This window comes from Cibotium barometz, chromosome 41 (assembly GCF_041138505.1).
Source record: "Cibotium barometz isolate CiBa-2024 chromosome 41, ASM4113850v1, whole genome shotgun sequence".
Lineage (NCBI taxonomy): Eukaryota > Viridiplantae > Streptophyta > Polypodiopsida > Cyatheales > Cibotiaceae > Cibotium > Cibotium barometz.
In genome coordinates this window covers 21,243,279-21,258,145 of record NC_141086.1, presented here as the reverse complement: position 1 = coordinate 21,258,145, position 14,867 = coordinate 21,243,279, and the positions used below count along the sequence as shown (strand labels likewise).

General features: G+C 46.7%; 1 protein-coding gene across 4 annotated transcripts in view; it reads left to right on the top strand.

The window, feature by feature from the left end:
- RAD51D (DNA repair RAD51-like protein) overlaps positions 1–14,867 on the top strand; it is a 65,575-nt gene that overhangs the window by 36,414 nt on the left and 14,294 nt on the right. For 2 of the 4 annotated variants that reach the window (XR_015262979.1, XM_086780114.1), the window contains exons 6-9: positions 647–778; positions 862–978; positions 2,301–2,400; positions 3,810–3,880. Coding sequence is in view for 1 of the 4 variants with exons in the window: in XM_086780114.1 (XP_086636240.1) it covers positions 647–778; positions 862–978; positions 2,301–2,400; positions 3,810–3,880 (420 nt within the window). In the remaining 3 variants the exon portion in view is untranslated. The remainder of the gene's footprint in view (positions 1–646; positions 779–861; positions 979–2,300; positions 2,401–3,809; positions 3,881–14,867) is intronic. The other 2 variants (XR_015262980.1, XR_015262981.1) reach the window with 1 other exon arrangement.

The following is a 14,867-nucleotide window of genomic DNA, read 5'->3' as shown; positions in this document are numbered from 1 at the left end:
CTGTTTTGATAACAAGTTTAAGGTCCTCTTCTCTTAGGACTCCTCTACTCAAGACCCTCATCCAGATATCCACTGTTTTGCAGCTACCTTTGTGCAAGAACGTGTCGAGGTGTTCAAAATCTCGGGGAAGAAGGAAAAGAGTCACGGCATGACATTGAATGTCCCACCTCTTGTATATATACTTCAGGAAATAAGGTCCCATATGCATCTCTCTCATGTTGTCCTTCGGTCCCCCGTGCATACCCACTGCCGAGCTAACCAACAGCTGCAGCCCCAGATGCTCCCCACCTTTCCCTCCACCCCCCCAACCCATCCTTTGGCTTCTCGGCTCAAGCACACTCACTCTTCATCTGCAGTCTCATGAGCTGTGGTCTGTGTCCTTGTGCTGCCAGAAAACAACTCCTTTGGGCATCTTGTACACGATACTGCTTTCCTTCACAGCTATCATCCTCTAGCACTAAGCAAAATTCTCTAGGCAGATCCTCCAATCCTTATCAGCTCATTAGGGTCCTAACACTGCTGATGACACAAGAAGATATGTATGTGATTATGTCAAACAAAAAATTTACCTGTCACAGTTCACATTGAGATTAGGTTTCAGATGGATTTTTTTTCTTGATGTAAAATGCTCCTTTTGTGGATGTAGATATGCATTCAGGCTGCTGCTAGTGCTGTTCTTCATGGAGCAATGGTTGCTTATATAGATACCTGCAATTCTTTCTCTTCATTGCGACTGGCTGAAGTTCTCTGTAGTCGATTTGATTCAGGGGAATTTCAGGTAAAAGCCTTCCCAATATTAGACAGCTTTATGAAGGTTCAACCTCTGTTTGGTGTAACTAATGGTTGCTGGATCTTTTGCAGATACAGAGGGATCTCGAGAAAGCTTTGAAGCTTGTGCTGTGTTACAGAGTGCATGATGTGTTCTCATTGTTGGCATTGCTTCACCAGATGCATGCGAGCTTCACTGCCTCTCTTGAGGTAGATCTTTTCTGTTAATAGATGCTTGGTCTTTGGCGTCTAGCCGGCTATTAACGGCATAGTACTCTGGTGACTGCTTTTAAAGTAGCTAAGATCTTTTTTCTGGTAAAGGGGCCATGAAGAATGAGTTTCCCTGCTAAAGTGTTTTGGCTATTTGCAGCTCCAAAGCCAGTGGTTATTAGTCTGAACCTTTTAATAGCAGGCACTGACAAAGAGGAGAGCTGTTTGTCGCCAGATGTTCATAGATTGATGGGCAGCCTGCCATTATAAGCTGTACAAAGTGAAGCATGTTCACCTTGCTTGGGTGCCATTGGGCACAAGTGGGACTTTCTGTAGATTTTGGAATTGCCGTGCTCTGATCTGCCTTGGTTTGGTGTTGTCTAGATGTGTACTTACCGTGCATATGGGTGGCCTTTGTTGCTAATATGGTTCGCTGCCAAGCAAGGGTAGGGGAGTATGGGGTTAATATGGAGATTAATAGCCATTATTAGAATAAGGGGTTATTGATGTTGAGAACTCTCCATTGTTAGAAAGGCGCTTTATTGCCAGGAGTTAGAGGAGAGTTCCTACATCTGAGAGTCACCTTGGGTCAAGACTGCTGGAGGGCTATCTCGGATGTGGCTCATTTGGTCAGTGTAGTTCCATGGTATTGACTGGCTGCTGCTGCTGACATACATGAGGGTCAAACAGATGCTTGTACTTTATGCCATCGTCAATCTTGTGCCATCTGGGTCATGAGTGTGCTGCTGTCATGGGTGGCCCAGACACCCCTTATTTGTTGTAACCTGGTCGTTATAGGAATCGTGCTTGAGCTTTCATTTCCTTTCTCTGCTATCAATTCAGCAAGCCTTTGCTGTGAACTGCATCTGCATCAAACAGTGTGCACGCCATTCTCCTTGCTCTTTGTGTAGTACCATCCACCATAGCACTGCCAACAGTTTTCTGGAACTTTGGCCATTAAGGCTGATTAAGGTTACCATTCTTAGTAGTAGATCATTTTTCTGGCTCAAGTGTCCAGGCCGTGTGAAAGGTCTGCCTGGGTCTCTAAAGACCTTTTTTCCTGATGACTTGTTCTCCACACAGGAGCAATGGAGGCATCAGCATCTGAGGTCTTTAATGTGTAAAGAGTGTGTGCACCTCAAAGATGGTGCTTCCCTTGGGTAATGGCCACTTGCAGTTGGGGATTGGTGTCAGGGTTATGGTTTAAGTGTAGTGTGGACTCTTGATTATTCAAATTCTATCAAGTTTAAAGGTTAGACAATTATTTTAACCAATTTTGCAACCAGTAAGGTGAAAACCTCATTATTTTTTCTATGTAATAGGGAAAAGAAGGGATGGGTGATTTCAAAAATGTGAGACTTATCATTCTAGACTCCGTTTCTTCTGTGGTTGCTCCTGTTCTCAGCAACGTTCATGTGCAAGGCATGTAGTATTCTACCTCATTTTAAATATTTAAAAAAGAAGAGTTCTTGCTACTTCTATGTCTTGCGTAATGTGCACTCTTTTCTTGCTACTTCTATGTCTTGCGTAATGTGCACTCTTTTCTTTTCTTTTCTTTAAATAGTACCAAAAGGAAGGGTGTAAGAAGGTAACTTCCACTATTTACACATAACCTTGAATTCGATACAATATCAGTGCTGGTGTAGTTAAACTGGGCGGTTGTATTGCTTGTTGCTTTTTCCCATTAGTCCCCACTGCCCCTAACGAAACCTCCCCCCGTCTTCCTCCAGCTTCTTTCTTGCAGCTTGCAGCCTCCACTCTCTGTTCTTAACTCTTTGGTTGCTTTGTGGGTGGTGTCCCTCTAAAGCTCCACCAACTTCACATCTCTTGTCGGCCCCCTTCCCTCTCGTCCATTGGCCATGTGCCGCCTTTGCCACATCTTGCATTCCTTCCCAATCTTCACACAATAAAGCCAAATAAAGCTTCCTCTTTTAGAAGTCAACGGCAGGTCAATCTTCCCACAAAAGCTTCAGGTAGCAGCCTTCGTATGTCACAAAATAGGCAAAGCAATATGAATCAAAATAGGGATTTTAAGAGTTGTGAAACATGTCAAGAGACCTCAAGGTTGCACTAACTGTTTAGAGCATTCACTGCCATGCTCTTGAAGCTTGAATTCTTGACTCAATCAAATAAGTACTTTAACCTTTTGGGTCAACCTGGGGTCATAGCAACACTAACTCAATTATATGCCCAACTGCAAGAACCAATCCTAAGTATGGGAGAGTTAGACTGGGTTTAGCATTTGAGTATGAGGCCTCCAGGCTGTAGACCATCTTGCCCATGTATGGCTATCGAATGTGTCTTACACTGTGTGGGGTTTGGAAGCCATCACCCATCTTGACTCTTGAGAGCTAGAATAGAAGCAGACCGGCATACTATTGGCTACACCCAGCTATGTATATCCCTCACATATTTACAACCCTACTTTGATGGGGATTATTCCCCAAGCGTCGACTGTTAACCCATACTGCTAGCTATACCTGGTTGCAAATCCATGCGAAGGATGTCACATCCCTCCCTCCTTAAGAGCTCAAGATTATATGAACAAGACATGGAATCATTCTCTGTGAGTTATCCATATTTTCCTAGAGTCATAGTCTTTAAAAGGGACATCTCTATTCAAAGCAAGTGTAGAACTAGTTTGTGAACTAATGCAACCTTTTTTGTGACAAACCAAACATGTGTCAGGCATTGGCATCACATATGACAGTATATCTGTTAATTGAGAATCCTATATACAAGATCCATTGGGTGGCCATATTTATTCAGCCAGGCTTGTTTGTCTATTGCAGAAGCTATTGACATCTTTGTTGATTGTTATGTTGCCGCAGGGCATGCATTGATGATGAACTGTGGGCAGACTTTGAGAAAGATTGCAAGCGAAAACGTCCTTTGTGTCATGGTAAACTTTTCTTATGATTCACTCAAATATGTTATCTGATTCACTTGTTTAAAAAGACCTATGCCATATGAATCGTGGGTTTATGCTGAGCAATAAACACAGAGTAAGGGGGCCTTCAGATGTGTCTGTGGACAAGGTGCTTGGAATATGCTTTGTTTGCTTTCCATTTCCCTCTGTCCGGGGAACTTTCACAAGGTCCGGACATATTTAATATATAAAAAGTGGTGCAGCTAGCTAATAAAGCTTTCTATAGTCAAGGTGGAAATCGGAGGTTCGATTCCTGGTGGGCCTTGCTCTGGATTCTGGGGCTTTAGGGTGGGGATCTTGCAAGGCTGCATAGTTCTCAAACAGCTATGCAGGGTCCAATTGGCAGAGTAATATACTTGTGAGGCATGTCATGACGGCTTGCTCATTGTGCATCCACCGCCAAGTATATGGAAGGGTGGTACCCCCTCTTTTGGTATTCGTGTGTGTGTGTTATTCTTTTTTTTTTGGGGGGGGGGGGGGGGGGGGGGGGGGGGTCAAAACTAGTCCTGTATGATCAAGAAACAATATATATGGAGAGGATGTACTTCAGAGAGAGGTCATCCAAGAAAGAAAGCTAGAAACAGTAGAAAAAAACTTCAAACTGTGGTAAGTCAATAGCCTCCAGCTGTCGACAGTCATGTGGGGGCTGGCGAAGATTGGCACGAAAGAAACCATAAGCATCTAGAGAAGGCTGTTGAAACATAGTATGGTTCAGAGCCTTCCAAATAGTCCAGAGTGCCCAATATCTCATCCAAATGACGAAAGTGTGTTATTCAAATGAATGAATGACAAATGTGCCATGTATCCTTTTATAGTGCAAACAAGATCTTTGCATGCAATGAATTGCATTACAAAGAGAGAAGAAACTACAAAGTTGTCATGAAGAAAAGAAAAAAGAGTACAAAACTTTGCTGCTACTGAATGAAATTTCTGGTCAGTGCTCCTTAGTTGCAAGCTTTGATGGCAAGATGAACTGCTAAAGGTGGAGGCAGGATGCAGCTAGGCTGCTTGCAATGCCCTAGGAAGGAGAAGTGGAGGATGATAAACCAGAAAATATGGAAGATTGGGGGGGGGGGGTGGAAGAGGCTTAGTATAGGCCTTAGGTTTGGATGTTGTCGACATAGCTATGAGAAATAGGGAAACGGAAACAGAAGCACCATTTTTACTGAAATGGGAAATGCCACATTAACATGGTATGTACAAGCTTGGGAAGAAGAAAGGAGATGAAGATAAGAGGGTGGAGGAAGGAAATGGAAGAGGGAGGGAAGGTAAAAGTAGAGGGGAAATGGGAAAAACTGAATTGTGTTGGGTGGCGGGACCCACAGATGAATGTTTCAGCCTGAAGCTCCGTGTTTTCGTCTTTATGCTTAATGGTTGTCGATGTTGCGATTTTTTTCCCCCCGCGGAAAAGATCCTTCTATTCGTTACTGAGAAAAACAGAGTACAAACTTGCCCCCAAAATGAGAAGCCGGATCAAGATGCATAAAAGGGGAGGATGCACTCTCTTGCGGCTGGCCACTCTAGGAGGAGAAGGCTATCTCATACAATGGGGGAATGGGGAAACAACCACATAGGTGGTCTATAATGCCTCGTGGGCTCGCCACCACTATCTGTAAGAAAGGGACCATGACGCTAGATCCTCGGGAAAGCCTCTTGGCGCTTCCACATGCGGTCTGAGCCACCCTAAAGCTGCCCCCACTGACCATAGAGGGTATGAATGATATCAAGCCAGATGCTCTTGATAGATTCTGTTGGTGGCGGGGTGAGGGTGCATTCGATGGCTTTGCTGCATCGAGCTCTTCATATATGCCATGCAGCTATATTGTTGCAAATCTCCCATCTCTGGCTAGAACCTGGAGTTCACTGACGTGTAGGCGGGGTTGGAACTGGCATTGCAGAAATACGAAGGTGAGAGACCTGAAGGGCTAGTCCCCCACCTTCCTTCTCATATAGCATGACAAGTGCGGCCTCAGTGGCCCAAGCAATTGTGCCCCACATAACAACACGGGCAAGGGCTCGATCCATAGTGAAAATGCATAGGATACTCTACCAAACTTGCCGAGCCTTCGGACAATCCTGAAGACAATGACACTGAGACTCTTGGGGATGGCCACACCTTTGACATAATGCTGGTCTGCCACCAATGGCCAACCAAGTGCCAACTGCCAAGCTCCTATGTGCCAGCAGCTGCCACATGAAGAGAGTGATCTTCTGTGGTCGAAAACTATCCCACAGCTGCTTCCAGAAATCTGAGAGGAAGTGACCTCAACCTTTTACATTTGGAACCTATGGCCCCAACCGTGTAGTGTAAGCAAAAAAGGAGGTGACAAGCGTCTCCTGGTTGTCCTCTGGATCATGCCATGTCCACTCTCCCAGGTCCCACCAAAGACTCGCGAGAGGCCGGCCTTTCTAAATCCATAACCGCAAATCCACTCTCTTTGGCCATGGCCGGAGGAGGGTCGATGGTGTGCATGAAAACCAATCACCCTCACCCTCTGCAAGGCACATCCCCTAAAATCCTCTAAGGGTAGGCGGAACTCTCATCCTTGCCATGAACTGCCAGGGGTATATTGTGCTCGGTGAACTCTCCCAGCTACTGTGGGGGAGGGGGATCCGGTATCTACCCAGCCACTCCTAAGGGATGGAGTCGTCGATGTCGAGGCTAAGTCTGTCTTTGCCCCAGATCCCTGTAAGGCTCCTCTCTTGGGCCTCTGGGGGCAACTGTCTAAATGCGAGCCAATCTCCAAGTGACCTAGCGAGACCCGTGCTCAAAGCTCCCCAAGATACGTGCGGGTAAGCCTTGAGCATGTGATCACTAGGTAGGCGGACCATGGGGTTCCAGATTAGAGGCTCTCGGAGATGCTCCTCGGAGACTACTGGAGTTGACTGTTGAAGGGCCGGCTTGATCCCAAGCATGCAAGAGACTGGCTACAAATGTATCCTCAAATGCACGGCTAAGGCCTGCGCCCGCATCTCTGTGAAAATCCATCTCATGCTCTGAGGCCAAGGGCCTCCCAAGATCGAGGTGCAGGCGGAGATCCTAGCCAGTAGGAAGTCCTTCCAAGGCTCACCACCCGGAAGAAGGCCTCGAACGATCAACTTGCCCAACAGAGCACCCCTCTTAATGGAGGGGTCGATGATGCACAGGCTCCCTCTGCGTCGTAGCTGAATGATAACTCTCCAGGCTACCTTGGCCCGGGTAGGTCTCTCGTTGTTGCTAGCTCACAGAAAGTTCAGATCAAATGCTGAACGTGACCTATATAGGCCTGGGAGAAAGACTAGCAGGAGGGGATGTACCACATGGTGGCGAGAAGAACATGGTTTGCCACCACAACCCGGCTAGCTAAGGAAAGTGTCACAAACCCCTATATTCTAGGGACATGCGGATGCGTGTTGGGCCTAGAAACATGCGGATGCATGTATGTATTATACCTGGGCATGTGTATGGATCATATGAGTGGATGCATATGAGTCCAAGGACATGGTAGGACATTTGTGGACTTTCGGGCGGTGCCCGTGTGGATTCCGGCCATGGACACATGGTGTGTTATGATGGCAGGCGGAATATTTTCAAGTACAAGAATGATGATAGGTGGTTCTCCAAGTTTACATGTGCACAATGCATAAATGATGCATGCCATAACTTTATTTTACTTTGTGTGACATTGTCTTGTTGCCTGGACAATGCTTGTTATTTTGGCTTGTGAAGCCCGACGGACCGGGGACGCCCGGGCACCTGTGGACACGTGTGTGCACTCCTGTTTGGGCCTAAAACTGTGGGCTTATGGGTTTTGCAGGTGGTAAGTGCGTCCACACTCAATTTACAGCTTATTTCATTTACTACTAAAGTTTATTAGTTTGCAGGTCCACACTCATTAATAAGTGGCCGGACAACTTATAATGCGTTCGCATTTGGTTGGACCAAAATTAATGAAGTCCGGACAGCTTATGGCCATTTCCCATTTGGTTGGACCTAAACTTATACAAACAGGACAAATGGAGCACTATGGGCTGGACACCTACCTGGACACCTTATGGGGACACTTGTCAGCCAGTATGTGTACCCACTAGGCCCCTTAGGTGGCACTGGAAAAGGCGCCTCCCTCAAGAGGCCTTTTGGGCTGTTTTTTCATCATTCAACACATTGGAGAGTTGGTTGGAGCTTTGGGAGTTGCTACAGGGCTGGTTGCTTGCTTCCCGGACTCACACAAGCTTGGACAACGATCCCCACACTCTTCTAAAGGACTGGTTGGTAAATTTCAGACCTGCAATTTCTGGTTATTGTGAGTTGTGGGCTGGTTACAGCTGTCCAAAGTCAACTTGGACAGTACAGGACAGCTCTAGGGACCTCCACAGGGCTGTAGGACCCTTTACAGGTGGATTTCTCGCGATAGAAAGTTGCTGTTTTGGACTGGTTATTGCACAAAACAGGCCGGACAGCAATGGAATATGTGAGCATGAATGTGTCTCAAGGATTCCTGGTGTAACAGGTGCTTAGGGCAAGCATTGGGGACACTTGCTCGCGGAGAACACAGGTTTCTGGATCAGTTTCTCGCGTGGAAGCAGGGCCTAAAGATCCATTTATATCTTGTGCAGGGCGGAGTACCTGTGAGGATTGTGATACTCTTGTGCAGGGCGGATGTACCTGTGAAGAGGCTTGTGCAGGGCGGATGTACCCGTGTGTAGGGCAGATGTACCTACAGATTCTCTTGTTTGAAATGTATTCATTCATGATGTATTTGGAAGAATCAGGTGCAGGCTGGTGGTGAATCCCCAGGCACCCGTAATCTTGTACTTTGCAGACTCTTTTGGTAATATAACCTAAAAGGGGGGGGGGTCAGCCTATCATCGGCCCCTTTATGTGGTGTATTGTCATTTTCAGCTTTGTGGTTGTAATGCTCAAGTGTTAAGCGCTCAGAATCTTGTTCACATTTATACGATTCCAATACACGCGTCCGCTTCCCGTTACATTGGTATCAGAGCTGAGTTTTTTCCCCTCATTAAAAAAAGGTCTGAGGCTTGGAATCATAACTGGTGACTTGATTTGAGTGTCATGGACAGCCACATTTCTGATAGTGTGGAGAACACACAGGACCGTGAATTTCATGGTACAAGGGATGCAAGAGATGCTGCAGGCAATGATGTCTATGGAGATGCAGGTACTCATGACACTATGCATTCTGATTTGGAATCTTTGAGGCGTCAAGTGCGACGCTATAGGGCTGAAACCGAAGAGCTTAGGTCATTGAAAAATGACCCGGATGTACAAAGGGTGTTGGCTGCGAAGGCAAAGGCCTCGGTCCATGAAGTCACTTTTGAAGCAATTGCAAAGGAAATGGATGTTGAGAAACCCCGAGAGCTTGCACTTGCATACCTAATGGTTAAGGGTGATGTATACACTGAAGCAGATGGTAGTTTGGCTTTCAAGAACCCACCCCTCATGGCTGCCCGTGGTGGTGCACATGATGCACAACAAGCAGGAAGAGCACATCAAGTGCCAAATGCTGAAAGGACAAGAGTCCCTGGTGCTAGGCTTGATGCAGGTCAAGAGAAGAGTAAGGATGAGGGATCCTCTACTCATTCCCGCTTTGCTCCAAGAAGACATATCCGTTCTCGTGTTGAGCTGTCCACTCATTTGGAGAGTGTGGCTCAAGAGAGAACGAAGAGGGATCGTGAATCTTCATCACGGCATCATCACCATGCAGATGAACAGGATGTACATAGGGATGCATATAGAAGGAAGAAGCCTCGAGAGTTCAAGTCCGGTGACAAGGATGTAAAGTTTGAAAACTTTCAGGGACGGATGGACTCTACCAAAGCACTTGCTTTCATTAGACAGTTTGAGATAGCTTTTTGCAATGAAGACTTTTCGGAAAAGTCTATGCTCAGGCATGTGGGAATGCATCTCAAGGATACGGCAAGTGATTGGTGGCTTGCAAAAATACTTGATGGAAGTGCTGCCCCAACTTGGTCTTCTTTCAAAATTCAGTTTTATGATCAATTCTTACCACCAAACTTTGCAAAGGATGTACGCAAGGAGTGGGATTGGCTGTCCCAAGATGAGGGAGAGTCCGTTGCTTCATACATAGCAAAGTTTTGGAAAGTCCTTCTCAAGGTTACTCCCTTCATGAAGATTGGAGAGGACGAGAAGAAGAGAAAGTTTGAATCGGGGCTCCATCACATTATCCAACAAAGCTTGGGAGTGTACCCAAATAAGACCATACAAGAGCTTATACACTCAGCCATGATTGCGGAGAACTTGCACATAAAAGCACCCACAAATAAGCCATTTGCAGGTCAAAACAAGAGCAAATTCAGGGCTGGTTATGACCAGAAAAAGGGTGGACAGCCACCTAAGAATGCTCCCAAAGATGGCCGAGATGCGAAGGATGACTCCGAAAAGAAGCCGGGGGGTAAACGCCACAATTTTGGGCTCTCAAAACTGCAATTGGAAGAGTACAGGAAGGTTGGAAAATGCTTTAAGTGTGGCAGTAAAGATCATATATATCCTAAATGCCCACAGAATCCTAAGAATGCTGAGCCTAATGTGGAAAAGCCTCTTGTGAATGTTGTACCCGATGTGCAGGGTAATACAGGGCATGAGCCCAAGAGTAGAGTCATATGCAAGGCTTGGGGCAAATTGAAGAATCAGCCCGCTTTGTTTCTTTTTGATGATGCTTCCACAGATAACTTTATATCCGTACAGATGGCTGCCGCCATAGGTCTCAATGTGGAAGACATGGGAATGCAAATGAATGCAGATGCCGCCTTTGAGGGCAAACAGGTTGATGTAACATGAAGTGAGGAGCTTCCTTGGTTTATGTGCTTACTACAGGAGGTTCGTCAAGCATTTTGCTTTCATTGCCTCTCCGTTACATGACTTAACGAAGAAGAAAGCAATCTTTAAATGGACACAAGAAGAGAGAGATGCGTTTCAAAAGTTGAAGAGTGCAATCATCTCGGGACCGGTACTCATTATTCCGGATTTGCACAAACCTTTTGTGGTAGAATGTGATGCATGTGGGGACTGCATAGGGGCTGTTTTGAACCAAGAAGGACATGCCATTGTCTATGAGAGCAGACGCTTGCAACATGCAGAGCTTCACTTACAGGTTTATGAGAAGGAGTTGTTGGCTGTAATTCATGCCCTTACTATTTGGAAACACTATCTTTTAGGGGCTGATTTTATGGTCAAAATTGATCATCAAAGTTTGAGATACTTTTTGACTCAAAGCAAGCTCTCAGAGAAGCATATGAGATGGGCAAATTTCCTCTCAATGTTTCATTTTCAGATTTTACACACTCCAGGGAAAAAGAATGTGGTGGCAGATGCCTTATCTAGACGACCACTAGTTCATGCTATTACAGTTGCATACCATGAGAACTTATCGGATATGCGTAATACTTATCATTTGGATGAGGATTTTGCACATGTATGGGCTGATTTGCAAGAGGGTATTGCTGTCCCATCTTATGTCATAAGAGATGGATATCTCATGATGCAAAATTGTATGTATTTCATTCCTGTGCGCAAGACAATAAAGCCAGATCATATGGCTAGGATGTTTTTGGCACAGATATTCAAACACCATGGCATGCCTAAATCTATTGTGGGAAATAGAGATCCTAGAACCACAAGCTTATTTTGGCGCGCATTGTTGACAATATGGGTACAAAGCTGAACTTCTCATCAGCTTACCATCCACAGACAGATGGGCAAAGTGAAATAGCAAATTCAGCCGTCCTCGACTTGCTGAAATCTTATGTATCCGACCGCAAATCGGATTGGGAGAAGTATTTACCACTTGTGGAGTTTGCCTACAACAATACTGTACATACTTCTACGGGCAAGGCGCCCTCTGAGATTATCTATGGCAAGGTGGTACTACCACCCATCCTTCGTACAAAGGATGAGATTTTTGCAGCGGATGAGTATATCAGAGACTTGGATACTGCATTTGCACAGGTACGGACAGCCATACAGAGGTCTCAAACCAAGAATAAAAAAGCAGCTGATAAGCATAGAAGGGATGTACAATTCAAACAAGGTGATTGGGTCTTGCTGAAATTTGAAAAGGCACGCCTTCGGAAGAGGCGAGGGAAAGAGGGAAAGTACCCTAAGATTTCCAACAGGTACTATGGACCTTTTCAGATCTTGGAGAAGATCAATGATGTTGCATTTCGGCTTGTACTCCCAGATCATTGGAACATGCAGAATGCTTTTCATGTCAGCCTATTGAGGCCTTATGTGGGACCGACACCGTTTGAGCCGGTTTTGGAAGACCCACCCGAGGTGGATGAGCTGGAAGAGATTCTTCAACCTGAACAGATTGTTTTTCACAAGGAACGAAAGCTTGCGGGAGGCAAACTTTTTTTTTTTTTTGGAAAAACGATCCTTCTATTAGTTAAAGTACAAGAATGATGATAGGTGGTTCTCCAAGTTTACATGTGCACAATGCATAAATGATGCATGCCATAACTTTATTTTACTTTGTGTGACATTGTCTTGCTGCCTGGACAATGCTTGTTATTTTGGCTTGTGAAGCCCGAGGGACCGGGGACGCCCGGGCACCTGTGGACATGTGTGTGCACTCCTGTTTGGGCCTAAAACTATGGGCTTATGGGTTTTGCAGGTGGTAAGTGCGTCCACACTCAATTTACAGCTTATTTCATTTACTACTAAAGTTTATTGGTTTGCAGGTCCACACTCATTAATAAGTGGCCGGACAACTTATAATGTGTTCGCATTTGGTTGGACCAAAATTAATGAAGTCCAGACAGCTTATGGCCATTTCCCATTTGGTTGGACCTAAACTTATACAAACAGGACAAATGGAGCACTATGGGCTGGACACCTACCTGGACACCTTATGGGGACACTTGTCAGCCAGTATGTGTACCCACCAGGTATCCACACGACTTGTGCCAATTGATCTGCGCTCCGGATGCGCGACAAAAGATCTCTATCGCCTTGGCGAATCTCTAGAGGTTCCTCTCGCCGCCCGAGAGGTATGCTGTCATGTCATCGGCGAACTTTGAATCAAGCAACTCCTACTACGTGTGGATGGGAAGATGCAGCCCTTGGAGCCCGATCTCTTGGGTACAGAGAAAACTACTCATGGCCTCTGTGACAAACAAGAAGAGATAAGGTGCTAGAGGGTAGCCCTAGCGAACCGAGCGAGAAAGCGGAAATCTGTCACCTCTAGGTCCCTGAATAAGAACTTGGCTGTGTGAAGCCGAGAAGAGCCCTGAAACACCTCGGACCCACACCTCTAGAAAACCCATCCTGCACATCATCCCGTCCAGAAACTGTGAGGACGGGCCCGTTGTAGACTCTTGAGTGTCAGCGAGCCTTTCGAGAAACTGAAAGCTTGGGGGATTTGGGGGGGGGGATCTTGAGGTAATGGTCTCCAAAAGGGGCGGGCTGGTGGCAGGTTTCTCGAGGGTACTGCGGGGAGCCCATTACCATCGGGAGGTTGCTGAGATAAATGCTTGTAACGGTTCTCTGACACAACCGTATCCTCTTGGATCCGGCTAGCCTAGCGCGCTTGTCGACGCCGCTCTGCTTTGGAAGTCGGCCGGTGGTTCTGCCTCGGTCCAACGGTCTGCCACTCTCCTGCACCGGTCTCAAGCGTGGTCGGGTCCTGGTGCGATGGTACTTGGGGGCCTATGTCCCGCCCCACCCCTTGGGGAGGGTCTAAGCTCGGGCCTGAGGTGGGGACAACTGGAGGCGGCTTCTTGGATTGTCTATGAGAACAAGCTCTTATGAGGTGTCCCATCTGCTGTTGGCAAATGAAACATTGGCCTAGGAGGCTAGAGTACTCAACTATTTGCAAAATAGGGCCCCCTTGCAGACTAGGGAGCAAAATGGTGTAAGGCACCGACTTTGGAGTGGCAATGCAGATACGAAGGGATAGAATCCCAGCCGTTTGTGCAAGAACTGAAGCGGCGGTTGGTGGGGAGGAGGGGGGGCTTCCATCATTCTCCCAATAGCTCCACCTGGAGGAGAGGAAGGTATTCCTTCCTAAGACTTGGAAAACAGACTGTCACAAAATTGCTCGAGATGCTAGCCAAAGGGTCGGATGTAGGGTCGAAGCCGTGCTACCACCGCACAAAGAAGGCTTGGGCCGTATGTAGTGCAATAAGGCTCAGCTGCATGACTCTGCCGAAGTTGCAGGCGAATCAAACTCAACCTAATTAGCCTCACCCCAAGAGATAAATGCCAATGATCTTTCTAGGCACGCTGAGAAGGCTTGCCTGTAATAGATCCCTGAACTGTCTGCGTGCCAGGTGGCTACCCACAATCTTGCATACTAAGGTAGAGGCCTCCAAAGAAGCAACTGTTGAAGCGAGGACTGGAGATCCTCTTCTGAAAAGGAAAAGCAAGGGACGGCGGCCTTGGTTGTGGATAACCGAGGGGCTGCCGTGGAGTCCTCCTAGGGGTTCAAGACCAAAAGATGTCGAAACTTGCCCTGGGGGCACAGGCAGACAGGAGGAGAGGCGAGAAGGGGGGTGGGGGGGAGGCGCTCGTTGCTACCTGTTGATGTTGTGATTTTGCAGCTGCCCCCATCATATTTGCTGCTTGTGCATACAACCTGTCTTTCAGAACACAACAGAGGTCATCCTCCTCTGCTACAGTATATACGGAGGCAATGTCCACCACCCGAGGTGGTGCTGCTCTATGTTGTTGGAGTATGTCTCTGATCTGGAGCTGGCGGGTGAAAGGGCGGAGATCTTGGGTGTTGTGGGCATCTAGCTCGCTAGGGGATCTGTGCTTTCTCTCTGGAGTCTCTGGTGACACCATGCGTCTGTGTGGACAATACATGTCTGGCCTGGGGGCTTCCAAGAGTTGGCTGCCTCCTCAGAATCCTACTTGCCCAAAGAAATCAAATATAGTGGTTTGGGTGGTGTCATGTAGTGGCTGTGTCTTGGCCTGTACCCTCGTCTGAGCCTACATGTG